At 42.5% G+C, this 26,576-nt stretch overlaps 1 protein-coding gene across 2 annotated transcripts; it reads right to left on the minus strand.

Annotated features, from left to right (window-relative positions):
• Positions 1-150: 150 nt before the first annotated feature.
• Positions 151-25,057, minus strand: LOC118362432 (centrosomal protein of 170 kDa protein B-like). 2 transcript variants are annotated; one of them, XM_052486174.1, is made up of 19 exons: positions 24,817-25,057; positions 23,570-23,707; positions 22,362-22,451; positions 20,661-20,741; positions 20,172-20,228; positions 19,922-20,072; positions 13,419-13,532; positions 12,156-12,641; positions 11,003-12,069; positions 10,597-10,746; positions 9,987-10,104; positions 8,197-9,906; positions 7,045-7,165; positions 6,716-6,851; positions 4,765-4,905; positions 4,538-4,626; positions 4,131-4,224; positions 3,971-4,022; positions 151-3,820 (listed from the first exon to the last, which is right to left on the minus strand). In XM_052486174.1, the coding sequence occupies exons 2-19, from the start codon at positions 23,672-23,674 to the stop codon at positions 3,582-3,584; spliced, it is 5,001 nt and encodes a 1,666-aa protein (XP_052342134.1). In that variant the 5' UTR covers positions 23,675-23,707; positions 24,817-25,057; the 3' UTR covers positions 151-3,581. The 2 variants fall into 2 exon arrangements, with proteins under 2 accessions (XP_052342134.1, XP_052342133.1); XM_052486173.1 differs by having other exon boundaries at positions 7,045-7,270.
• Between the last annotated feature and the right edge of the window lie 1,519 nt (positions 25,058-26,576).

Here is a 26,576-nt window from a genome sequence, read left to right on the forward strand (position 1 = left end):
TTCTTTCATTTCCCTTTTTTTGAGAGATCAGGATATACAGTATAAATAAAAGTACTTGTAAAACATAATTCTGTTGAGTGCTACAATATTAGGCTTATATCAAACAAGTGGCATTGGAATAAAAATAATGAAGATGACAGTACAACAAAATTGATTACAAATGTCTTTATTACAACATGTTATCACATTCTCTAAACTTTGCACAAAATGTATAACCTTTCCAATAAATTCATTCTGGAAAACATAACAGATGCTGAAGGATGTGGAACTTAACATTACTTTTAGGGTGCAAGAGCCAACCAACCCAAAAAACAAACCATGGTGACTGATGACTTTAAAGGGATATGAGCTAGGTATACAACATTTGACTCACATATGACATCAAGATATTTCTCAATTAAAGTGTTTAACTGGAGCTTTTGATGGATAAATATAATAAAACGCCCACAAAGCAGAATAACAGCAGCACTTTGTGTCATAGCAATCAAAACCTCAGAGACAGATTTAACTGAGCCCATGGGTGTAAACAAGAACTGTACTTTGTGGTATGAAACCATATATCCCAAAAGGCTTTGTGGCACTGAGGGAAATTCCTTTTACAATTTCATATACAGCTACACAAACTGTTGGGAAAAGGACAAGCACTTGTGGACTGTAGTCCCTTTATTTTATTGCATTTTCAGTCTCCTTTCCTTCCGGACAGGATATCATTTATACAATCTAACAGAATGAGAGCATCCCCCTTAGTAAAAAAAAAGGTGGCTTAATGTGTAGCTTCTCAGCATAATATTAAAGGGTCCCAATTGTACTACACTAGTGCAAAATACAAGATGGTGTGGTCATCTCTAGATCATCAAGTCTTAGATATGTACATATAGCATGACATTTTGATTTAATGTATAACTGTGGAATCAAGAAGGGGACAGAAAGTACACTGCCCTGAGATACAGCGAGCTTCAATAGTATTGGGACAGTGACACTTTTTGTTGTTGTTGTTTGGGCTCTGTATTCCAGCACTTTGGATTTGAAATGATACAATGACTATGAGGTTAAAGTGCAGACTGACTACTTTAAGTTGAATGTATTTTTGTTCATATCAGGTGAACCATTTAGAAATTACAACACTTTTTGTACATAGTCCTCCCATTTTAGGGGACCAAAACCATTTGCTGTTTATTTTGGATACGTTTCAGATTATTTTGTGCCCAAAAGAAATGAATGATAAATAATGTACGGTGTAATTTTATATAGTCACTTTTATTGTAAATAACAATATAATATTTCTAAACACTTCTACATTAAAATGTGGATGCTACCATGATAATATCATACCCCAAGACACACAAACCTCTCACCATTACAATATCAGGGGAGGTTAGCATTTTGGTGGGGGGGGGGTATGATTTGTGCATCTGTAACTTTCCCACTCATCATTATTCACAATTCATTCAGGATTAGCAGTAATCATGGTATCATCCACATTTAATGTAGAAGTGTTTGGAAACATTATGTTCTTAAAGTACCTCCAAAATGACAATTCATTATATTGGGCACAAAATAATCTGAAACACAACCAAAACAAGCAGCAAATGCATCCAACAACATTGTAGATTCACAAGCTTGATATAATCATTGTCATTGCATGCGATGAATACGGGACCAAACACTAAACTTGACAACTTTAATACACAAGTGAATTTGTCTCAACACTTTTGGTCCCCTAAAATGGGGGACTATGTACAAAGTGCTGTAATTTCTAAATGGTTCACTCTATAGTCATTATATCATGTCAAAACCAAAGTGCTGTAATTTCTAAATGGCTCACTCGATATGGATGAAAATACCCTCAAATTAAAGTTGTGTGCACTTTAACCTCATAGTCATTATATCATGTCAAAACCAAAGTGCTGTGGAGTACAGAGCCAAAACAACAAATGTGTCACTGTCCCAATACTTTTAGAGCTCACTGTATGTCTGACCACATTATTGAAAGCTGTGCAATCAACTGACCAGTTATGACAATCAAACCTATCAGCAATACAAACACACTTTCCAAATGGCGCTAGCTGGTAGAAGCCCTGAATGAGTCCTTTGTTTTATTCTGTTTCAAAGCCTAAAATCTCTGGGCTGAGCTACGCAGATACAGCAGTTGGCTGTTGCTAGGTGATTAAAACAAACGTTCTACCCCAGCACTAAGCCCCCCAGCCCTGCCCACCCAACCATACATACATACATTCCACACAGACTTTCAGTTCTGAGAACAAGGAAATCTATAGTGTCAGATAGTGCATGAGGAAGCAGACCTGATGTCTACCTTTGACTCTAGAGAATACATACACAAAAGTTTCTACTGGCAACATGAGATACCTTGTAAAGCAATGACTCCTAGAGCCATTCTTACATTTCATTTAAAAAATGCCTCAATGTCATTTAAGAGACCAGGAAAATAACATTCTATTTGCGCAAAAGCAAGTGTCCAAGTGCAAATTTATAAACTCTTTAATAATATATAAATCATTACAATTAAATACTTTCTTCAATAAAATTAAATAGCCATTCTTCAATAGGTCTGGTCCATAGAGGGAGAAAGTAGTCAAACGAAAGTGAGTATTCAAAGAAAGCAGTGATGAAGTCTTGAATAAACCATCAAGGAATCCTGGAGAATATAAATTCTTTACTTATACATTTAATCAAGCAAAGTCAAAATATGCTTTAATTGTATTAGTTAATTACTTTAGTAATATATACTTCCTTAAATAAAATATACTCAAGCTGTTTTTAAATATACTGTGCTCTAGCTGATTGCGGCAACATTTCCCCAATTAATAAAATTATAGAAATCAATCAATCAAATGCAAGTATGCTTAAGTTTTCTGAGCGTGAGATCAACAAGGGTATATGGCAGAATAATGACCTTGTCTTAAAGGCCCAGTGTGGTCAAAATTCTGTTTATGTGTTTTGTATCATATTGTTCAACAGCTGATGAAACTAACACTGATCCTGGAGTTGCTGGTTGAAAATACAATCTAGACAGGTCCTTCTAATCAGCAGGTTTGCATGGGCGGACATTTCGGCTTTCCATGGTGACATCACCATGCGGTAAATTGGTTAATAGACCAATAACAATAACAAAGAGTTCCAAACCTCTGCCAAGAACAGCTAGTTTTCAGTTTTTCATCTCCACTCAGACAGTCCTAGCAAAATTCTTGCTTGAGAAATAGTTTGTGTAAAAAGTTATTTTTGTCAATTTGAATATATATCTATTACAGTAAGGTCCTTATATATGTTATCCAGAATTGTTTTTTTATTGATATAAAAACAGTTGCAATGGGCCTTTAAAGTGATTTTCCCTCGACTGAACTAACCACTGCATGGCTTTGTGTCTCGTACAACCCCTTTCTCACACCATGGCAGTTCAATGCGCATTGCAGTTGTCTAGTAGTGCACACACAGTACAGTAGTGTCTTTGTGCGGTGGGGCCACAGTTCTCTCTAGCAGTGCCTATTTCCCCCTCTAATCCACTCTCTCAACACCTGGAATTGTGATGTAGCAGTGAAGGGGAGGCACTGTGTTCCAAAACCTCAGACCACGTAGCTCTCTGCCTCAGAGGCCACAACTGATCTCCTGACACTCTCACTGGGCCTGGAGCTGGAAGAGGGAACCCCACCCTGCTGGGAACCCGAGGTTCTCCAGTATCTCGAAGGGGCCCTGGATGGCTTCAAACCGGCTGAGGAGGGGGCACTAGGAGTGGAGGCGGCACTAGGAGTGGAGGCTTTGGCTGGCTCAAGATTTCCACTGGGCTCAATGATAGTGTTGATGACTGTGGAGGGGACAGAAAAATCAGGCATAAATCAACACAACTAAAATGCTGAGGGGGAAAAAATTATTTAACAAAAAGCAAAAAAACATTTTAAGTGATGCTTGTTTACATGGAGGTTTTACTCGATTTTTGTGATGAATGTGCACTTACCTTCAAGTTGTCTCTGAACTCTTCTGAGCTCTTTCAGAATAGCTGTGATTTCCTGAAATACAAATAGGCATGTTACACACTGCTGATGAAAATAAGCATTATACAGCAAATCATCACAAATAACTATAAACTAACTGGAGAAACTTGAGGAAATACCAACCTTGTTTGAGCCTTTCAGGACAGGGATGTCATTTTCAGTATTGAGCTTTGATTCAATCTCCCCCCAAACGTCAGTTTTGTTGTGGAATAGTACCCTGCAAGCACAAAAACACACTCTAGAGTACAGACAGAGCAACCACATATCAAATGAGGAATTCCTATACTGAATATTTAAGGACCTAAGGATAGGCTATCTGCCCAACACAGCACAGTTCACTCAGTCTGAGTCCATTAGCCATGCTAAGTGGCTGAGCTCACTCAGAAAGTCACGCAGAGCTAACGAGATTACCACATATCAGAGGACTAATAAAACTTATCATCTGGTTCTGGTATGAGATGTGAGGGGAATGGACAGAAAAGGTATTGTGAACTTTTGAACATACTTCATGTCTTTGTATAAATTCATACTTTATTTTCTCAGCTAGCTGCTCTGTGTTTTCTCGAATAGCCAGAGAGATCTGGGACACTGGATTCAACATCAGATCATCCACAACAACCTGGAGAGAGATCGGAGAGACAAAAACAATCAGTCAACTCTCAATTTCACAAAAACAAGGCTGAACAGAATCTATGTATAATGTTCAACATTCTCAAAATGGCTTGAAGTGGTATGATAAATGATAGTATGGTCTAACCACTTCCTGGTTCCATCCTCTGTGCTTAGAGTTGTATTCCTGGTCATTCATAATGGTTTGGTCGGGGTCCCTGGCTGCAGCGGATCCAGGAGGAACTCTAAGGTAGTTCACACCAGCAGCCTCTGGGATGGGATGGACCAACTGCAATACAAGAGGAGTCAGACAGTCTCAACAGTTAAGGATGGTTATCATATGTGCCAATCATAAGGTAGCTGATATGGAAACAAGGAAGAAACAACAATCAAGATGAATTGATGGATAAAACCCTATTAAATGACAGTCAAATTAATGTTTTGCATTGGCCACAGATGTGAGAGCAACTCATTGATAAATCTGCAACTGAGAAGGCTGGGCAGCCTGAGGAGATGGCTGTGCTGTCTGACAGCATTGTCATGACGTTGGCCTGGGGGTAGGTTTATGACAGTCATAAATACCTCTTCCCCCCTTTTTCCTCTCTCTACCCTACTGATGTTACATTTGCAAACCCCTTTGGTTAACAGAGATTCTGGGAACATCAGAAGGTGGGGGGAAATTAACTATATTCTGGTAAACCTGACCAATTTAACATATGTGGTGGTACTTAATGAATATGATGTCAGTTCGGTTGTCATCTGAGACATTCTCATCAATGATAAGATGACAAACTCTACAGTGGAAAGTCTACACATCAGTTATCGGATTCACATGGAATTGTTGTTCAATTTAAATATTTGAATATGAAATTAAACGTGATGGGATGAAATGTGATTTTAGCTTCTAAACTGTGAGATTTGGGTTTTCATAAGGTTAGGGCTATGCTCAATCAGTGGCCCGCCCCTGTGAAGGGACATGGACTATAAAACTTTTCAAACACGCCCCTCTCTCCCTTCCTATATAAAGCCTTGACGACAATGTATCCTCCAGTTCCGAGGATGTGAGGACGACGGTCCGATGTCAGAATGGTTCAGATAATAACTACAGAACGAAGCCAACATCAGTGTGAGCTTTGGTTACGAATGGTATGAACTTTGAACTCTTATTCACTACAGAAGTGATACCTCCTAGCCGTTGAGTTAGCAACAGCAGCTGCAAACGAAGGTTTGGAAGGAACAGAGAGTATTCAGTCTGTCACACAACAACGTTACTACAACGTATCCAATTGACCACCAGAGACATTCTTCAAAGGACTCGGTTTGGCAACACGGCCTTCCATCTACCACCAACCTACTGAAGCGCAGCTCAGAGTAAATATTTATTGCATTTTCCTTTTCCAAATGGGTGGTAATTTAGAATGCATAAGATACTGTATTTACGATAGCACAGCTTCGCCCTTTGTTCCTCAGTCTTCCCGCTCTTTCACTCAAACCCAGCCCCTTTTCTTTTGTGTAACAAGCTGTCATATCTGTTCCTCCCACTAGGGACGTTTTCCTTTATGACGTAATTTGTAATCAAGTTATGATTAATTATGTGTATGTGTAATTCTGTGGATTAGTTAGGTATTTAGTAAATAAATAATTAAACCCAATTTTGTATTGCTGATTCAACTTGTTAGCCAGGATTCGTGCAGATAACCAAGAATTTACAACTTTCAGATGAGACTGAATTAAGGTGACGATTAATATTGACTGCTATTGATGTAAAATATTACTAGGTCTAAGAGTTTATTCGGAATATAACAGCTCTATAAATATTATTTTGTGGTGCCCCGACTTTCTAGTTAATTACATTTACATGATTAGCTCAATCAGGTAATATTGATTACGGAGAAATTATTTTATAGAATAGCATGTCATATCACTTAATCCGGCATAACCAAAGACACGACAGCATGGAGATAATGAAAACTCTTGGTTGATATGTTGTGTATGTCTTCTCCAGCCATTATAACAGGATTCAGTGAACACAGGTGAGGATATACTGCATTGTGTGCTAAATAAAATATCAGTGTGACTGGGCAGTGTGGTTAACATACCACCTCCCTGGCGGTGATGGTAGAGACAGGTGTATTGGCCTCCACTGCAGAAGAGCTCTGAGGATCAGCATCACCAGTCACACCATGGATCTCCCTGGCCAGGACGGATAGATCTTTAGCCAGGTCCTGACTCAGTCTAGAAGGGGAGAACAGACCAACATAGGGATGGATACCTCAGGCAATCTACCAAGAGTGAAAAATTCAAGAAGTTTCAAATGATCTCACTACTGTTGTGAACTCAATAACCACTTCAATTACTGTGCAGATAATTAAAGCACCCAGCAATAGCATTAACTGGCTTATGCTGTGTCCTTGCCATCTCAATTCACCTTGCTATCTCAGCACTGTGAGAGGACCAGTTCTGGTAGGCGTCTCCCTCGTGACTCTCCTGGTCCGAGTCTTGTGAGCGGGGTTTGGGGCGTGGGGGGATGAGAGGCTGGGAGCGGGAAGCTGAGGGGGTGTGTGAGCGTTTGTGTTTAAGGGTGCTCTGGTTAGAGTCAATTTCCTCCTCGGAGGTGGAGGTGTAGTCAGAGCCTTTCTGTCGTCGTCTAGAGCCTTTCAGCCATGAATTGGTTTGAAGGGTGTTTTAGAAAGTTAGGACGATGAGGAGAAGGTAAAAACAGAGACACCATGAAAGGACACCATTAAAACACTATAAACCCTACACATCCCAAAACACCCAAATATACCCTATAGACCCATATAGAAGATTTTTGTAGTTTTGTGCTCATTCAGATGGTAAATGTACTGATGCAAGATTTAAGTCTTGCTGTATAAACTATTGATTAGGATTTTCTTTGATTCAAAAACATTCACAACCAGAAATGAGCACTCAACCCAACAGTAATGGCTACTGTCACAAAGTCATGTTGTTGAAGACCATAGTCATATTGACACAATGTAGAAAGTGAAGTGTAGTTAAACCACAGATTATCGCTCAAAGGGTAGAGCACGGAATTACACATCTGACCCACAATATTCTCATAACATTGTTCTAGACAGTTCTGTTATCATGATTGAAGATTACATAATGATTATGAGAACATTGTGCAGATGGTATCCACCTTCACCACAGGTATTCTAGTAGAAATGATTGAAATCAATTGCAAATAGCAATACAACATTAGTGAAGTTAGTGGAGGCCCTTAAAGCCAAATCTCCAGAAGAATAAAACCAAGGCTTGCACCTTCATAACTTGTTAGTTGAACTAATTATCTCAAACTCACTCAGAACCAATTCATCTAGATAATTGATAGGACGTGACACCTTTACGCAGACCTAAATTGTGATGCCTCCAATCCAGAAGAAGTCATTTTCATGGTTCATTACATTTCTGTAATATTTCAGGAATGGCTGAGACATATTTAGACAGTTTCACCTTTCAGGTTCTTACACCTGTAATAAATGATTACTAAGACAGTACTACATAAAATTACATTTTAAAGGCAAAGGGGAGACTGATATGCGTGTTTGTTACTCACTGGCTGTGCTGCTGGTGTATTTGGCACTGCTGGAGCGGACGCGGGTGATGAGCTTGCCTGAAGCTCCAGAGGCCCTGCCTAGCGCAGGCTTAGTGCTGGGCCCGGCCACAGAGGCTTTAAGGCCAGAGCCGCTGTTGGACTCTGTGCTGCGGTTGGAGAAGCCTGTCCTGGGTGCTGAGGACTCTGTATCACTGGGAGTGGTGAAGGAGCTAGTCCTCTTCCGGGGCAGAGCCAGCATGTCCAGCCTGGAGAGCTGCTTCTTACTGTCCTGGGAGGCCTTGGAGGTCCCACTGACTTCCTGGGAGTTCTGGGAGATTCTGTCTGTCTCTGTAACCTCGTTGTCGGATGCCTCGCCCAGGCGAGCCCGGCGAAGCATTGAAGCTCTTGTGGGCCGTGGGGCAGACATGCTGTTGGAGCGGCTTAGGGCCTGTGCCACTTTGGAGGACTTAGTGGGATCCTCCTTCTGCAGGGGGACGGTGTACTTCTTGCATGCAGCGGGCCGGGGGACTTCCTGGTCTGAGGAGATGGTTTCAGGCCAGTAGGGTAAGCTGAAGCTCTGGGGGTCGTCACTCAGGTCCATGGTGCCATGTTTTACAACACAGCATCTCATTCCCAGCCTCCTGTCTTGTTCAGGCTTCCTGCTGCTGTCCACTCTCTGGGACCGCCGCTTCTCGGACAGGCGATTGAAGGCTGACTGCTGGCGACTGGGCTCCTGGGTGAAGGAGCTGGCAGAGGACCTCTCCCTCTGAAGGCCACTAGTGAACAAAGGCTTCTTGGATCCAGTCTTGGGGGCAGTCTGGTTGTTGCGCAGGCTGGCAGTGCTCGCTGAGTCCATGTCAGACTCCCCAGACAGAGAGTAATCTATGGGGCGAGGAACAACATCAGGCGGCTGGGCCTGGAGCAGGGCAGCCAGAGCATCCTCGGGCCCATTGAGGTAGGAGTGGGTGTCCTGGCTGCAAACACCCTGGAACGCCTCAGCAGGGTCAGGGTCATTCAGAGAAGGCTGGCTGGAGATGTGTGGGAGTCTGGTGACCGCAGCATCACTTGGCTGGTCCTTAATGAAACTCTCCTGCCTGACCAGAGACACTGACACCTCGTTGGGCTCAGGGCTGACTCTGCCCTGGTAGTCAAGCTTGGGAGCTGATGAGTTGAGCTTGACTGTCTTCTGAAATTCTTGTCCACCCTGTTGTTTGGTCAGGGTGGCTGTGGAGAACTGTGGTGTGTTGGGATGTGGTGGTGGTTTTCTCTCAATCCTGGGTGTATTGGGTCTGGATCCCCGCTTCTGTTTAGAAACACTCTCCTTAGAGCCAATGTAGAATGATGTAGACTTGGCTGGGAGTGTGGGCCTCTCCTTTTCACTGCTCTGAGATGTACTCTTGTCTGTCCTCTCTGGTGTGGGCATCTTCCTCTGCTCCACGATGGAGCCGTCGTCTGACTTACTGGCATCACTCAGGCTGTCTTGGTCAAGGTCGTCCTGTACAGACAGGTTGTGGAGGTCCTCCTGTGGTCCAAGGACTCTGAAGCTCCTCTCTTTGATATCATAGGTAGAGTAAGTGTCCTGATGGATAAGAATGCTGGGAGTTGGAGTCTCATTATTTTCCATGGATGGTGCCTGAGAAGGAATACTCTGTGTTTTGGAACTCGGGCCTTCCGATTCCACACTATTGATGTTCCGACTGAGCGTTGCCTGATGGACGGTCCTCCCACCAACTGAATGGAAACAGGAAGATACATTTTTAATCAAGTTGATAATCAGGACTATATCTCATTATCATTTCAAATTCCCATACCTCCTCCTGACAGGTCCATCTGTGAGGGGATTTCGAAGAGGCCTGAGGCAGGGCCAGAGTGTGTGTAGCTGTCTGCCAGGCTGGCCCAGCAAGACACCCACTTAGAGCCACCAGGTACCTGCAGGGAGGATCACACTAGTTATTCACACGTCTTGACAGCAGTCAATAAATAGAAATCAGGCTTAAAATAGAAGGAAAAAAATAACACAATCACATTCAAGAAATGTTATTTGGTTGACAAACCGATTAGGCGAAGAAACACATTCACAGTTTAGGATGTTGGGATATTTTTTATATCTGAAAATGACATTTTATGACAGCAAAAATCCAATCCATTCCACTCCTCAGGTAGAAACCAAGAACACCACCAGTGAAAACCCGTTGGACACACCCAAACCCAGTCGGAAGTAAAGACACACCAACACCCCCAGAAACCAACAGAGACAACAAAAGATCTAAGAGGGATATGAGGTGAACCATATAGAATCATGAGATCAGAACAAGTAGAATTGTGTTTCCAAGACTGATAGCTTATTGAACCAGCAGACTGATTGTTGACTGATTAGCTGTAGGAATGTGCCACCACACTGAGCCCGGCTGGGGGGTTTACCTGCACCAGATTCTGTCCCTGCCCTGGAGCTGGCATCAGATCCACCAAGCTACTCTCCCTACGCTCCTCCCTGTCCTGAAACTCAACAGGCTTACATGCTGCTGCTGCAGTCTGGCCGGGCTGCTCTAGCCCCTCAACAACACCAAACACCTGTCAGGAACAAAGCATGATGTGAGTGTGTGAACGCTGTCTCTGCAGGGCTGGAGGCTGCCACATCCACTGGCTCTCCTATGTGACACTCGCGTTGGCTTGTGATAGATAGCATCATAGTCACATACTTGTCAAGGCAGGTTATCTCATGGTGAAGCATATGACATGACAAGGTGTGATATTAAACAAACTTAGAGAGATAAGACTAATACAGAGAACGACAGACGACTACAGAGAGTAAGGCAAAGAGACATGCCTGTTCTATCTTGCTGCGTGCCTCCTCCACCTCTTTATCCTGGACCTCTGTCTCAATGGTGTAGGTGCCTGCTTCACTCAAGGTATCATCCTCCTCGTTCCCCAGGCCTTTGGGGCTTGTGGCCTCCAGGCTGCGTGGGGCCTCCAGGCTGCGTGGGGCCTCCAGGCTGCGTGGGGCCTCCAGGCTGCGTGGGGCCTCCAGGCTGCGTGGGGCCTCCAGGCTGCGTGGGGCCTCCAGGCTGCGTGGGGCCTCCAGGCTGCGTGGGGCCTCCAGGCTGCGTGGGGCCTCCAGGCTGCGTGGGGCCTCCAGGCTGCGTGGGGCCATGGGCATTAGAGGGGCTTTCAGGGGCACAGACTGGTGGGTACAGGATGAAGTCTGAGTCAGGTATGGCTGAGGGGGGCTTGGTGTGGTCTGGTGGGGGTGGGAGTGGGGTGCTATTGCCTCTACTGTTGGTGGGGGGCTGGTAGTAGGAGACAGAGGAGACGTATTCTTCTCCCAGGTTGTGTTCATGCTCGGCCTAGACTCCTGTCTGGACTCCCTCAGGAACTCAGCCGTGAAGTCCTGGGCCAGTTTGGACCTGCGTCCCACACTTCTAAACAGCCTGGGAGGGATGGAGCAGGAGGAGATGTCGTTACTGATCCGATCCTCCATCTTCTCCCTCCTCAGGGAGCCGGCCCTCTGGGGGCCTCCAGAACCCGGGCCCTTCAAGGGAATGGTGTACTGCTGGGTGGGGGTGCTGGGGTCGCACCTTTTCTCCGGCTTGTTCCTGAGGGCCGGGCTGTCGAGCTGGCCAGTGTTGTTGGTGAAGGACTGTGAGCGCTTCTTGCGTGGATTGTCGTCAAAGAACTCAATGACGAAGCCCTGCTGGGGGTCTGTTTTGTCCTGGCTTGGAGGAGGGGAGTGAGACTGAGGATCCGCTGAGTCAGGGTTGGTGAAGGGTCTAGGGAGGGTCAGCTGGGGTGGTAGAGATTTGTGAGGGCCCATCGGTGGCTTTAATTGTATAGCCCGTTTCCCGTTTACAACAGGATCCTCAGAGTCACTCCGAGTCCCATCCTCATCGTGGTGGCCTGATGATAAAAAGATAAACACGTTAGCTCTGACAGCAACAGAGGATAGTAACCGTGGAGTCAGTGAATAAATGGTCAGAGTTCACCTGTGGAAGCCTCGTTGCAGAAGGGCAGGCCACTCTTTGAGCTGAACATGTCCTCTGTCCGAGACCTCCTCCTCATCATGCTCACATCGCTTTGGACCAGCCAATCAGCCACCTTGCACTCCGCTGATATCACCTCAGTGGGCGCTGTCACCGCCTCCTTACCCGGGAGCTTGCGTTGCTGGCGGAAGGAAAACTTTGTCACATGGTCCTTGATCTTGATCTTGCTTGGTGTGCATTCATCAAACTCAATGGTGAAGGAGGCGTGGCTCTGCACCACAGGGGGTGTGGAGGTGGGGACTGGAGGGAGAACAGGGACAGAAGGGGGGTCAGTGTCCTTAGTGGGAACCTCATGGAGCTCCTGCTGCTGGAACTCCTTGGTGGGTATCTCAAAGTAGCTTGGCTCCCTGTGGTGTGAGTAGATTGTCTTGGCCTGGCTGTCTGACAGGGAGCCGCCGATCTCATGTCTGGAGCCCTCTTTAGTATTCTCTGTTAGGGCAGACACAGTGGGAAGACAGTAGGTCTATATAGATTAATACTGTAAATTGCAGGCACAAAGGACATGCAGTATGTGAGGTGGGTAAGGGAAGGAATCACAGACACAACTCTAATGAAATATTACAGGGGAGTACTAACAACTGTGGCATACTACACCATTCAAGGAAAACAGAATTTTAAAACTCTGTCTCTGCCAAGTATTCACTCTTAAACTGAAGCCACAAATAACAACATTGCTCCAGCAGCTAGACTGAGCAAACAAACAGATACATCAGCCAATCAGTGGGTGCCAGGCCAGCTGGACATGTAAAAATGTCACTGTGGGAGCTTGGAGTCCCAAAGGAGAACGGCTGAGAGGTAATCTGTTCCAGCCAGGCTGGGCAGCATGAGGCTGACAGTCACCCCCCCTCCTCTACCCCTGGGCTTAAAGGGTAATCCATCACGAGGTGCTGGCTGCTGGCCTGACATGGTCCAGGACTGGCTTGGCTCAGTGGGACACTGACCACTCCCTGTCCCCAGTGGGCACTACAGAGCTTGCCAGAGCTAAACACCATTCATCTCTTAGTATACTGCATCCAACACTGATGTGGTGCCATAACAAAGTGTTATGTCTGCCACTCTAATCAAATACAAGAGTAGTAACCTTTATGAGCCAGCACAGCTAATAAGAAAACTGAAATAACAATCTTCTTTCAAAGTGACACACTCACATATCCTGATCAACAAATTCATTGATAGAGTAATAGTAGAGTGATGTTTGTTTCAGACCTGCAGGGTCCTCGTCTGGCCGCTGTCCTCCACTGTGTTCAGCATCATCCTCCCCCCACCACAACGGCTGCCCATACAGAGGAGTGGGTCTGGACACTGGAGTCTCGCTGGCCACTAACAAAAGCACACACACGGACAGAGAGTGAAAGAAATCAGAGAACAGAATTAGTATAGCGCCAAATGAGCCCAATAAAACAACGGTAAATGAGCTCAATAACATAACGGTAAATGAGCCCAATAAAACAACGGTAAATGAGCCCAATAAAACAACGGTAAATGAGCCCAATAACACAACGGTAAATGAGCCCAATAAAATAAAACCCAATAACACAACGGTAAATGAGCCCAATAACACAACGGTAAATGAGCCCAATAAAACAATGAGCCCAATAAATGTAAAACCCAATAACACAACGGTAAATGAGCCCAATAAAACAACGGTAAATGAGCCCAATAAAACAACGGTAAATGAACCCAATAACACAACGGTAAATGAGCCCAATAAACACAACACAATGGTAAATGAGCCCAATAAAACAACGGTAAATTAGCCCAATAACACAACGGTAAATGAGCCCAATAAACAACAACACAATGGTAAATGAGCCCAATAACACAACGGTAAATGAGCCCAATAACACAATGGTAAATGAGCCCAATAACACAATGGTAAATGAGTAAATGAGCCCAATAACACCAATAACACAACGGTAAATGAGCCCAATAACACAACGGTAAATGAGCCCAATAACACAACGGTAAATGAGCCCAATAACACAACGGTAAATGAGCCCAATAACACAACGGTAAATGAGCCCAATAACACAACGGTAAATGAGCCCAATAACACAACGGTAAATGAGCCCAATAACACAACGGTAAATGAGCCCAATAACACAACGGTAAATGAGCCCAATAACACAACGGTAAATGAACCCAAAAACACAACGGTAAATGAGCCCAATAACACAACGGTAAATGAGCCCAATAACACAACGGTAAATGAGCCCAATAACACAACGGTAAATGAGCCCAATAACACAATGGTAAATGAGCCCAATAACACAACGGTAAATGAGCCCAATAACACAACGGTAAATGAGCCCAATAACACAACGGTAAATGAGCCCAATAACACAACGGTAAATGAGCCCAATAACACAACGGTAAATGAGCCCAATAACACAACGGTAAATGAGCCCAATAACACAACGGTAAAATGATGGTAAAATGATATAAGTTTAATTATTTTAACACATTGGGCCAAGTAAATAACCTATGCATGGTCCATCTAATCAGGTAGGCTATGCCTTTAGACCAAATGATGCAGCAAAGTGCAAATAAATAGGCTGAAGCATGGTGTTGCCTTTCTGCATTTACCGTATTTGGATAATCATTAGCCAGATCTCAAATGTGATCTTTTAATTAGTTATTATCCTATTGATTAATTTTATGCCACAAAAAAAACATGCATAAACAGTGAATATAATGTACTGTAGGCCTACCTGTTAGGGTAACACACCCCTGCCTGTACTTCTCACAGAAACCACTTAATGTCACAATTTCTCACAACACTTCCCTGGTTGCCACTACTATTGCGCAACAAAAATATGTTTCATCAAAAAATGTTAAGTCACTCCCCCCACCAAAAAAAAAGTGTGTGTGGTAGGGTACCTTTGGGCTGTGGCGGTCACAAAATTTGGTCAGCTGGTGATTGTCAAGCAAATAACGGTCGGTCTTACGGTAATTGAACGTTACTTAACAAACACATTTAGCATCTCCTGGCTTCCTCAAATAGCCTACAAGCCAATTAAAAGTCTAATAAATCCATGTAATATAGCATACACCTCCACAATAAATCCCATTATTTATGTTAGACAGAACTGAAGAAGCATGATATGAAGAAAATGTAGTCTATTTCTGAAGAAAAGAATAGCATACTCTGAGTTGTCCTTATGTTAGGTCCTGATGTGGCTATGCCAAATGGCTGTGGGCTACACTAGTTCATTTAGCAGACAAGATTTGATTATAATTCCGTGGCATTATTTTATAGTATGAAGAATATAATTGAACAAAGCTGAATAAAATATAAATATTTTCTCCAAGCGATTTCAGGGAGTGCGCACATGCAGCTAGCTATTCTGTGTTGAGCGGTTGACAAAGAAATAGGTACTCTATTATTATTAATGTAACTTTAGTTGTTCTACAAACATTAGGCTATATGTTTTGCTTTTTAATACATTGTAATGCTGCATGATGAGACCAACAATGATTTGAAAGAAAAAAAAGTTGCTTGAAAAGGCATGAGCTCTGCTTAGTTTTTTTTGCACACTCCAGTAGTCTCTCATTCACAATTTGACAAGCACTTGATAATGCCTCGAATTTCATGGTGGCTGTAATGCACCCTAAAAAAAAGCCATGCCTTTCGCGGCACAAATGTGCTGCGCAATCCAAAGCGTCTCTCACTCACACAGCTCTCTGTCACGTGATCGCGTCTTTCTCACAGGCTACAAGTGAAGACCGACACATCGGGGACGCAACTGCGCATGTCCTTATCCAATTCTGAGGTGCATATTGAAGATAATGGAAGAATTGTCCACATGTACTTTTTGTCAGTCAACAAGATGAGTAGGCATAAAGAACAGCAAAAGCACTAGCCTATGTCAATCTACTATCCCCCATAGTACAGAAGATGACCTATTCTATTCTGTGCAAGAAATAAATATTCCAAACATAGTCTGGGACAGTTGTGGGATGCGATAGATCCAAAATTAATACAACCACTAGCATCAAAAAAAAGGAAATTATGCAGTGTAGCTGACCCAACAGATCAGAACGCTTAGTATGAAATGTCGATGAACTATTAGGCTATTTCTTGACACTATAAGCGCAGCAATGCACACATGGTAGTAGGCTATAAGCGGGAATGTTCCATTAGCGGAACACACCATTATCAACAGTGACCACAAATGCAATTATGCAGGTAATGCTTTTATTATATGAAAATGAACTTCCCCAAACTTGAAACTCACATATTGTTTATTTATTTATGCCAGTTAGGCTCTACACCCCTTGTAAAGCGGATTAATGTGCTTAATTAAGAACTTATTTGACCACTTTAGTTGTGATACAAAAATCATTAAACATATAGGCCTATGGGCTAGGCTACAAGAGCTGTGCGACTATGATTAGAAAAGGTTTAGGGGAAAAAAGGCACTATTTCACTTAAATAGTGAGTGGAGGAAGCTTTTCCAAGTGGTTTATTTTCCTGCCAGCCAGGTAGGCTATACTCCTGTTGTAAATATAAGCAATGTGCTTAATTTTAGGAAAGTCAAGAAATAAATATAGTAGGCCTAGCATATAGAAAGCTGATGAGATCCTTGTTTTTTTATTAGCAGCCATCACGCTGTTTTCTCCCACAATTACACAGCCTATAGAAATGTTGTGCAATATGAGCTCATTGGGTCTCATGAAGTGTTTGATTAGATTTCAGATTACATTTGGGTTGATGTCAGAGTGATTAGAGGGACTATAGAGTGCTGAGTACCAAGCAGTTAGCAAGTTTGGTAGGCAGGCTACTAATGACCAGCAGCAGAATCAGAGCTTGGAGAAGCCTAATTACCGTGACTAAACAGTCATGTGGAATTTGACTGCCTTCATGATTCGTGGCCGCCGGTATGACGGTAATACGGTCACAACAACAGCCCTAGACGTGCCTTTCTGTTTCTCCCTCTCATTGTTGATGTCTTATTGTGTGATCTGGGAAACATCACTTTGGAGTTGTAGTGCTTTGGTTTATTTAGGCCAGTGTGTGAGCCCCAATGGAGCGCTTTAGTTTTCACACACACCAGGCATGTGGATAATCTGATTTATGCCACATAGGCTAGCATCCCGGGCTGGCCAGACAGCTGTTAAACGTCATCACAGCCATGAAGGTGACAAGAAATCTGCCCTAATGCCCTTACTGGTCAGATGGATAAAAACAAGATGGATCAATCATGATTATGTATGTCTGTACAGTGCTGTGAAAAAACATTTCCCTCCTTTCTGATTTTCTCAATTTTTGATACTGAATGTTATACTTAATATTAGATAAAGGGAACTTGAGTTTACAAATAACAAAAAAAAAAATCGTACACATTGTATGTATTTAAAATGTTTTCCAACACCCAGTTCCCTTGTGTGAAAAAAAGTAATTGCCCCCTTACACTCAATAACTGGTTGTGCCACCTTTAGCTGCAATGACTGCAACCAAATGCTTCCTGTAGTTGTTGATCAGTCTCTCACATCGCTGTGGATTAATTTTGGCCCACTCTTGCATGCAGAACTGCTTTAACTAAAGCAACATTTGTAGGTTTGCAAGCATGAACTTCTGTTTCAAGTCCTGCTGTAGAATTCTCTAATACAGAGCAGAATTCATGGTTAATTCTATTAAGGCAAATGGTCCAGGTCCTGAGGCAGCAAAGCATCCCCAAACCGTCACCGCCATGTTTGACTGTTGGTATGGAGGTTCTTACTGTGGAATGCAGTGTTTGGTTATCATCAGACATACATGTGACCCATCTTGTCCAAAAAGTTGTGTTGTGTATGAGCAGGTGTTCCTAATGTTTTATAAACTCAGTGTACTGTAGATGGAAGGTTTATAGCAGTTTTTCTTAATGTTCTGCTCTGGAGAGATGGGTCACTAAACTCTGCAGGCCAGTGTTTTCATTTGAAAAACTTCACATTTTACTTTCATTACCGTATCTCCTCCCTTTATTGAAGATTAGGATTAGAGTATCCAGTCTCATTCTCCTCCCAGAAGGATTGTGTATCACATGATCCCATTTATAACAGAAGGCCCCTCTCCCTGCTTGGTCTAGGGCCTGGGAATAACTGATTCAGTGTTTCTGCTGCACTCATTTTGGAGCATGAAAAATATTTCTGCTGAGGCGCATTTCGAAGATGCTAGAACAGTCCACTTTTACAAAATTGACACCGGTCAATTCTAGGGTAGCTTGAAGTACAACGCCACTCTACCTCAAAATATTTTTGGGGGAGGGGCGTAACTTGTGATGAGATAGATATTTTTTGTTGCGCAAGAGTAGTGGCAACCAGGGAATTGTGACATTAAGTGGTTTCTGGGATCCATAGGATAATAACTAATTAAAAGATCACATTTGGGATCTGGCTAATGATTAGCCAAATACGGTAAATGCAGATAGGCTGAAGCATGGTGTTGCCTATTTATTTGCACTTTGCTGCATCAGTTGGGCTAAAGGCATAGCCTACCTGATAACATGGACCATGATTTGGCTATATACACATGGCCCAATATGTAAAAAAAAAATGTATACATTTTTGTTAATTACAATGTGTTATTGGGTTAATTTCTGGATGTGGAAATTATAATTTACATGGTGTCAGCATACTTTTATTTTCATTCATTTTGGAGTAGAAAATTATTTTAAAAAGTCACCAAAACTGAGCTTCTAAGTCCATCTACATGAAAATGTTGACTCATCTTTCATAGAAATCTGGAAACGGTGGACAGTTACTGTAACGTCTATGGTGGAAAGAGTGAATAGCCCTAGGTCCTGTCAGGGTAGACTAGTCACACCCAGGCCTACTGTACACTCAGAGCCTGCAGACTGCTTTACAGACAGGAAGCAAAAGGAGAGGCCAGGCTCCACAGTCCACACCTTGCAAGGCAGCAGGAAAAACAGACATATCCTGCTCACAGCCTCAGTGTCTGAACTGTCAACAGGGTGCGGACCCTGCCACTGTACTGTCACTGTGGTCACCTCACCAGTCCAGCTGCTCCAGTAGGAAATAAGGAATCAGTCAGCAGCTATATTAACCCATCACATACAGGCAGAGTGGGAGAGGAAGAGGCTGAATGTAAAGGAAGTGTTCACTGCTGGTGTCTGTTGTTTCATAACCTTGTGACTGTCAGTAGTTAAAGCCACTAGTGATGGTCCACCCCTGCATTACCCTGCTGAGAACAAGCCTCAGTGCTTTAGGAACTGGCAGACAGACATAAGGCTGTGTGTGTCCCAGCTCAACAGTCCAGGCCAATATCACTTCACTCATCCTGCCAACTGGAGTTCCACACTAGTAATGCTGCTCGTCTGACCCTACTGGATTGAACCTTTGACCCAATCCCCTCACAAGGTAACTTGATCGTATACTAGGGGTTCACTTAACAAGGAGAGCTGTGTGCATCTACAGATCCTCTAACACTTTTAGATATAAAAGGCTTCTTCCTCACGTAAATTAGATAATGAAACTGACATAAGCAGCAACCTAAGGCATAACAGACTGGTATTTGCTGGTACTGTTTGTGGCAAGACAAACAGTTAAGTTCATCAATTGTAATTGCTATCATTTTCGACCTTGCAGAGAAAATGCCTAGGCCTAGTCTATAATGTAGGATAGCACATATACTGTGGGCTCTAGAAGAAAAGGACAACAAGAGGTGGACTGGGGCAGAGTTGAAGTTGCGAGTTAAACAGGGTTTTTACCTGCTGCGAGGGCAGCTTTATGCTCGGCTTTCTCCTGTTTGAAGCAGGATGAGTCTCTGGTCTTCTCCTTAGCATGTTGCCTCTCCTTCTCCTTCTTCCTGGCCTCCAGTGCCTTCATACTCATCTGCAGCTGGCTGGTGTACTTCTCATGCTAAAACACACAAGAGGAAAGTAGGATATGAAGAAGCCTCTACCTGACTATCACTCATATTCATAGATGATATGTACATGTGTGGAAGTTCTCACTTACTTTGAGAGCCTCCTCTGGCACCTTGTGTTGACTCCTCTCCAGGATGTACACATGAGAATGTGGAAGCAGAGTTAAAGAAGGTTTATTCTGACAGTAGCCACTGTGTTATAATAAATAATACATGCAGCTTTTTCCCCCTGTTATTTCAACTCAATTTAACTATTCATGTTTTTCAGCTCAGAGGTTCACGAGTCCAAGAAATGTTCAGTCCAGAGTTGAACATAATCTAAAACCCCTGACTCAAACCACAAGGAATGAACATGCTGGGAGAGTTGGGTACACAAACCACAGAGGAAGAAGAAAATGTGTGTTTTAAAGTGTAGACATTACTTTCTGAAATCCAATTGTTTGTAAAAAAAAAAAAGAAAAGAAAAACACAAAAAAACATAATTACAACAAAAAAATATGCATCCGTTTGATCCAATCAAGAAAATCCCTAATCAATGAAGATTCAATAAAATAAAATCATAATCAGATAAACAAAAGGATATCATATCCAAAGCGGATGACATCAGAGAGCATCAGGGTAATGTAAGTTTCGTCTGGGATTCTCAGATCATTCACAAAAGTCTGGGGAGAAAATAAACAGTTTGTTTTTGTGTGTTTACATTGAAAGCATCAAGAAAAATGTATACACAGGAATTATTTGTTTTCACAACAATCCTGATTAGTTCAATTCCATTGGAATAATAACAGATACTGATGATAAATGAGTTAGTTGTCACACTGGCAACAGGTCCTTCCCTTCCACACACAGCCTCTGGGGTTTGCCAAAGCGAAGATGCTTTGCAGTTGGCTGTTTTCCCAGTGAAAGTTAAGCTATCCTACCTGTACGTTAAGGCATTAATGAGATTATGCAGTTATGTAATGGCCATCTATGCTGAGTAGGGCTCAGAAAGGCAGTCAGGAGACACGTGGGTAAATAGCCTATCAGTGCGTGTACAGTAAAGTACAAATAAGAAACAGCCACCATGATACATGTCAGTAACATCTAATATTCTGGTCTGTTTAGATGGGGGTGTTCTAACAGATGGTGCCACAATACACACTTCAGGGGAAAATGCTGTCTTTCCCTCTCCTCATTCCTGTGGAATAACAGTGCAATGAAGTGGCAATAGTACAAAGAGAGAGAGAGAGACAGAGAGACACCGGAAGAAGAAGACGAGAGAGAGAGAGAGAGACACCAGAAGAAGAAGACGAGAGAGAGAGAGAGAGAGAGAGAGAGAGAGAGACACCAGAAGAAGAAGAGAGAAGACCAGAAGAAGAAGAGAGAGAGAGAGAGAGAGACACCAGAAGAAGAAGACGAGAGAGAGAGAGAGAGAGAGAGAGACAGAGAGACACGAGAGAGAGAGAGAGGAAGAAGAAGACAGAAGAGAGAGAGAGAGAGAGACACCGAGAGAGAGAGAGAGAGAGAAGAAGAAGACGAGAGAGAGAGAGAGAGAGAGAGAGAGAGAGAGAGAGACACCAGAAGAAGAAGACACCAGAAGAAGAAGAGAGAGAGAGAGAGAGACACCAGAAGAAGAAGACGAGAGAGAGAGAGACAGAGAGACACCAGAAGAAGAAGACGAGAGAGAGAGAGAGACACCAGAAGAAGAAGACGAGAGAGAGAGAGAGAGAGAGAGAGAGAGAGAGACACCAGAAGAAGAAGACGAGAGAGAGAGAGAGAGAGAGACACCAGAAGAAGAAGACGAGAGAGAGAGAGAGAGACACCAGAAGAAGAAGACGAGAGAGAGAGAGAGAGAGAGAGAGACACCAGAAGAAGAAGACGAGAGAGAGAGAGAGAGACACCAGAAGAAGAAGAGAGAGAGAGAGAGAGAGAGAGACACCAGAAGAAGAAGACGAGAGAGAGAGAGAGAGACAGAGAGACACCGGAAGAAGAAGAAGAGAGAGAGAGAGAGAGACACCAGAAGAAGAAGACGAGAGAGAGAGAGAGAGAGACACCAGAAGAAGACGAGAGAGAGAGAGAGAGAGACACCAGAAGAAGAAGACGGGAGAGAGACACCAGAAGAAAGGGACCAAGACAGCAGAAAATGCAGTGCTCATTGCTGCTCTAACAACCATCTCTGGCACTGAGAGAGGGCTCTTTTGTGCTAGGGCTGGGGGACTGGTAGTGGGCCTCTGGACCCTCCAGGGAGGGCTGTGGCTGACTGGATCCTTTATTCAACTTGTAAGCAGGGGACATGGACTCACCCCGTTCAGGCTGCCCAGGTCCTTCACCATGTGCTCGTCTGTGGCTGGGTTGTAGTTGATGACTGCATGCTGCTTGTCCACACTGCGCGACTGTAAAACAATACAGAGAACAAAGCTGAGAATCTCATACTGATGAGCTAACAAACCTCAGACTGGATACTGTCATAAGCAGCGCAACAAAATATTTGCAATGAAGGCTACATGCATGTACAGTAGATACACAATGTGCTCATAGCCAAACGAATAGGCCTTTGAGTTTGCTTACATTCCTGCAAATAATCACTATTAACCAATGCAAGCCCAATGCTTATGTTAACCACTGTTGAAATCAAATAATATTTTATTTGTCACATGCGCCGAATACCTTACCGTGTAATGCTTACTACCCCTTAACCAACAATGCAGTTAAGCAAATATTTACTAAATAAACTAAACTATTATATATATAAAATAACAATGAGGCTATATACAGGGAGTACTTGTAACGAGTCAATGTGCGAGGTACAGGTTAGTCGAGGTCATTTGTACATGAAGGAAGGGGTAAAGTGACTATGCATAGATGATTAACAGCGAGTAGCAGCACTGTAAATACTTTTTTATTTAATCCATTTTAAAATAAGGCTGTAACATAACAACATTTGGAAAAAGTCAAGGGGCCTGAATACTTTCTGAATGCACTGTAAGCAATATTTCCAATGATGCCTGAAAGTGTTGCCTGAATGTGGACAAGAGCAGCTTTTCAATTCTGCAAGCAGATGTGGTGGGAAGGACATTTTGATCAAACCACAGACTGAGGGAGCATTATTTGATCCCAGTGGCTTAAATAAAGAGATAAAGCAAGACAGAAGTACACAGAGAGAAACTCCCAAAGAATTACAAACAGTAACTACAAGCAGGATTTTTTGTTGTTGAAAAACAGCAGGGTGGAATGCATCACTTGCATTTTGCTTTGACATTGAACAGTTGACAGAGGCAATTCTCCCAGCAGGCACGAATCTTATAAAACACTCGTAACACAAACACTTACAAATACAAACCTCTCAGATTTCTAGTACATTAACCTAACTTACGTTCTTTGCGTTATGACCCTAATATAGGCCACATCCTTTCACAAGAGGGTGAATGGACAGCTGATTGTGTAAGGGTCACATGACAGATTGATGGTGTATGTCGTGTAAACATAAGGTGCTGTAGATGTCGTTACACACCTGCAACATGAGCTCGCACTCCTCCCGGCCTACAAAGATCATCTCTGGTGGCAACCGATGTCTTGTACCTGAGCTGCTGACCAGGAACCATGACGTCACACTCATCTTGGAGCCCCGACTCAGAGCCTTCTTCACATCCTGGGAGGGGACAACACGTAGAGAAGTAGATTGTTGTTGTCACCACATTCACAGTAATTGTGATTTAAAATCGTAATCCACCGAATGGGATTTTGGTGGCTGCACAACTAACCAAGCAACTATTTCTAAGATTAGATGACCAATTGGACAACCAACAACTCATCAAGTCTTTCCAGATCTATCATGTGCTTTGACAGTTGAGTCCATTATTCTTAGGAATGTCACATTGTCATCAAATGATACTCATGCACACACCACACCCAAACGAAAAGGCATTCAGCACACTGGGATTCCTTCAATACTGGCCCATGGAAAAGGATAAGGAGGAACTGACTACATGTTTATGCATCAATTTATTTTCCACAAAGCTGAGCAAGACACTTAGTTAGACATGTTGCAAACACAGCCATTTACAGTCTACAAACATAATTGGATCTTATCAAGCTCGACAATGGATTTGTTTGGGTGCCTGAACTAACTCATTCTCAGTATTGATCATCTTCGCTGAACAAATCATACAGTTTGGTCAACCTCAACTTCTATTTGCTGCAATAATATTACTATACCACTCAAAGAAAAAATTGGTTTGGGTTGGAGGTGCAACTAACTACACGCATAACTAGGCCTATGTTAGAAATATGTGTGATCAATGGCTTGCTTCGCTTACTAACTATATGCTAACTATATAGCTAACTATATGCTCTCCAGTCACTTTACTAGCCAATACATCCCACATAACTATATGGAAAATGAATGCAAATCATCATATCTAGTTGTCAAACAAACTAAAAGAATATGTCCGTGATGGTAATAAAAACGATGCTGCTGAGGTTCCAATGTAACAACACTTGCTGTAACGTTAGCCAGCAGTTGACATGTTAATTCTTATGGTGAGACTGACCCTCCACTTGTACTAAATTATCTTAAGTCGAAAGAATTTGTAAATGACTGGTCTGCCACAGTAACTACGTTCTGTCTGTGGTTAACTAGTTAACTTTAGCTAGCTACCCATTTCAGCTGAAGGCCAAACATGATCATACAGGAAATAGGAAAGGTTTTCCCGAATCGACTAAAGCCGTTTTTAAGACTCCCTCCCTTCACAATCATACCTTTAATCCGGACCCTGCTTTCTTCAGAAGAGTAGCCAGCGTTAACACAATAAATACAAATGTACAGTTGTATCTGTGTCCTCGTTTAGTAAAGTAGTCACAAGAGCACTGATGGCCGTCCAGGTAAATGGCGAACACACCCTCACTTCAACATTCACTTGACAAGCCGACAAACCCTGAGATTCCACTTCACTTTCTCTGACGCGCACAAGGCTCGACTTCTTCCAGTGACGCTAACTATACCAGTCAGTACCATTGTCAAATATAATGTTTTGACACCTGCATGACAGACAATAATAACACAAAAAACGTGAATAAAGTATCGCAGTGCTAAATAAAATACAGGAAATTGTCTAACTTTGCTCTAAAATTTGGTGTTTGGAAAATAATACAAACCGTAAGTGATGGTTTTGTTTGTATAAGTAATTACATCTGAATTAGTAAACCATAAAGTAAATACAACTTTTGTAACAACAGTATTCGTGAAATTATGTTTCAGAAACGGTCAGTATTGTCTTAGAAACTCGTTCACATCGAGACAGCATTCCTTTAAAATTACCATATACAGTGGATTTCATTATAATGACAGTGTTATTTCTGGTGGATACAATGTTGCATACATCAGACAGGTGTGGAGTTATTTTCTGTCAGTCCACAGAAGACTGGAAATAATGTTATCTTTAGTTTACGTGCGATGCTTTAGTAAGTAATTATCAATCACTGCCTATTGGAAATTACCTGTCACAGATGTTCTACTACTATCCGCTAGATGGTGCTCTACCTACGACTAAATATAAAATGCCAGTCTCAAAATTCCAGTTGATACCAAGCACTTGCAACTACTTTAACATATGGTAGTAAACAGATCACTACATTTACTTTCCCATGGCCTGCATGCAGGTAGGTGCAACATAACTACTTACTGATTGGGCTGAGAACATGGCATAATAATAGGAGTTGGTTTAAGCACATCTGTTCCCAGACAAACTCACAATGAGACACCAAACTTTTCCCAAACCCAAAAACCCTATTCGGACGGGATTCGTTTTACTGGGGTGGTTAGGTAATATACACTAATATACACTACCGGTCAAAAGTTTTAGAACACCTACTCATTCAAGGGTTTTTCTTTATTTTTTAATATTTTATAAATTGTAGAATAATAGTGATGACATTAAAACTATGAAAGAGCACATATGGAATCATGTAGTAACCAAAAAAGTGTTAAACAAATCTAAATATATTTTATATTTGAGATTATTCAAATATCCACCCTTTGCCTTGATGACAGCTTTGCACACGCATTCTTTCAACCATCTTCATGAGGTAGTCACCTGGAATGCATTTCAATTAACAGGCGTGCCTTAAAAGTTAATTTTGGGAACACGAACACAAAATAACACATCTGTAATTGTAGTCCCGCCCAAATCTTCCAATGGCAGTACTTTTTACATGGCAGGAGAGTAACAATTCCAGCCAGAATAATCTACTGTTTTTTGGAGAACTCCATGATCCTCTGATAATGCCAATGCCGTACGAATCGATGTCTGCGTTTGACAGATGTTGCTCACGTTTTGAGCAAGAAAACAATAACTGATTCAATCAATTGAACGAAGTGTTGCGCATAGCCTATATATGAAGGTCCTACATGTATCAACCTTCACAATGAATGCTTTTGTTCATATGTTTTGTGCGTATGAATTTAATATTGCCAAATGCATCAGTAAAAACTATTGCGCCTATTTAATGCAACCCTTGCT

This window comes from Oncorhynchus keta, chromosome 29 (assembly GCF_023373465.1).
Source record: "Oncorhynchus keta strain PuntledgeMale-10-30-2019 chromosome 29, Oket_V2, whole genome shotgun sequence".
Taxonomy (NCBI): domain Eukaryota; kingdom Metazoa; phylum Chordata; class Actinopteri; order Salmoniformes; family Salmonidae; genus Oncorhynchus; species Oncorhynchus keta.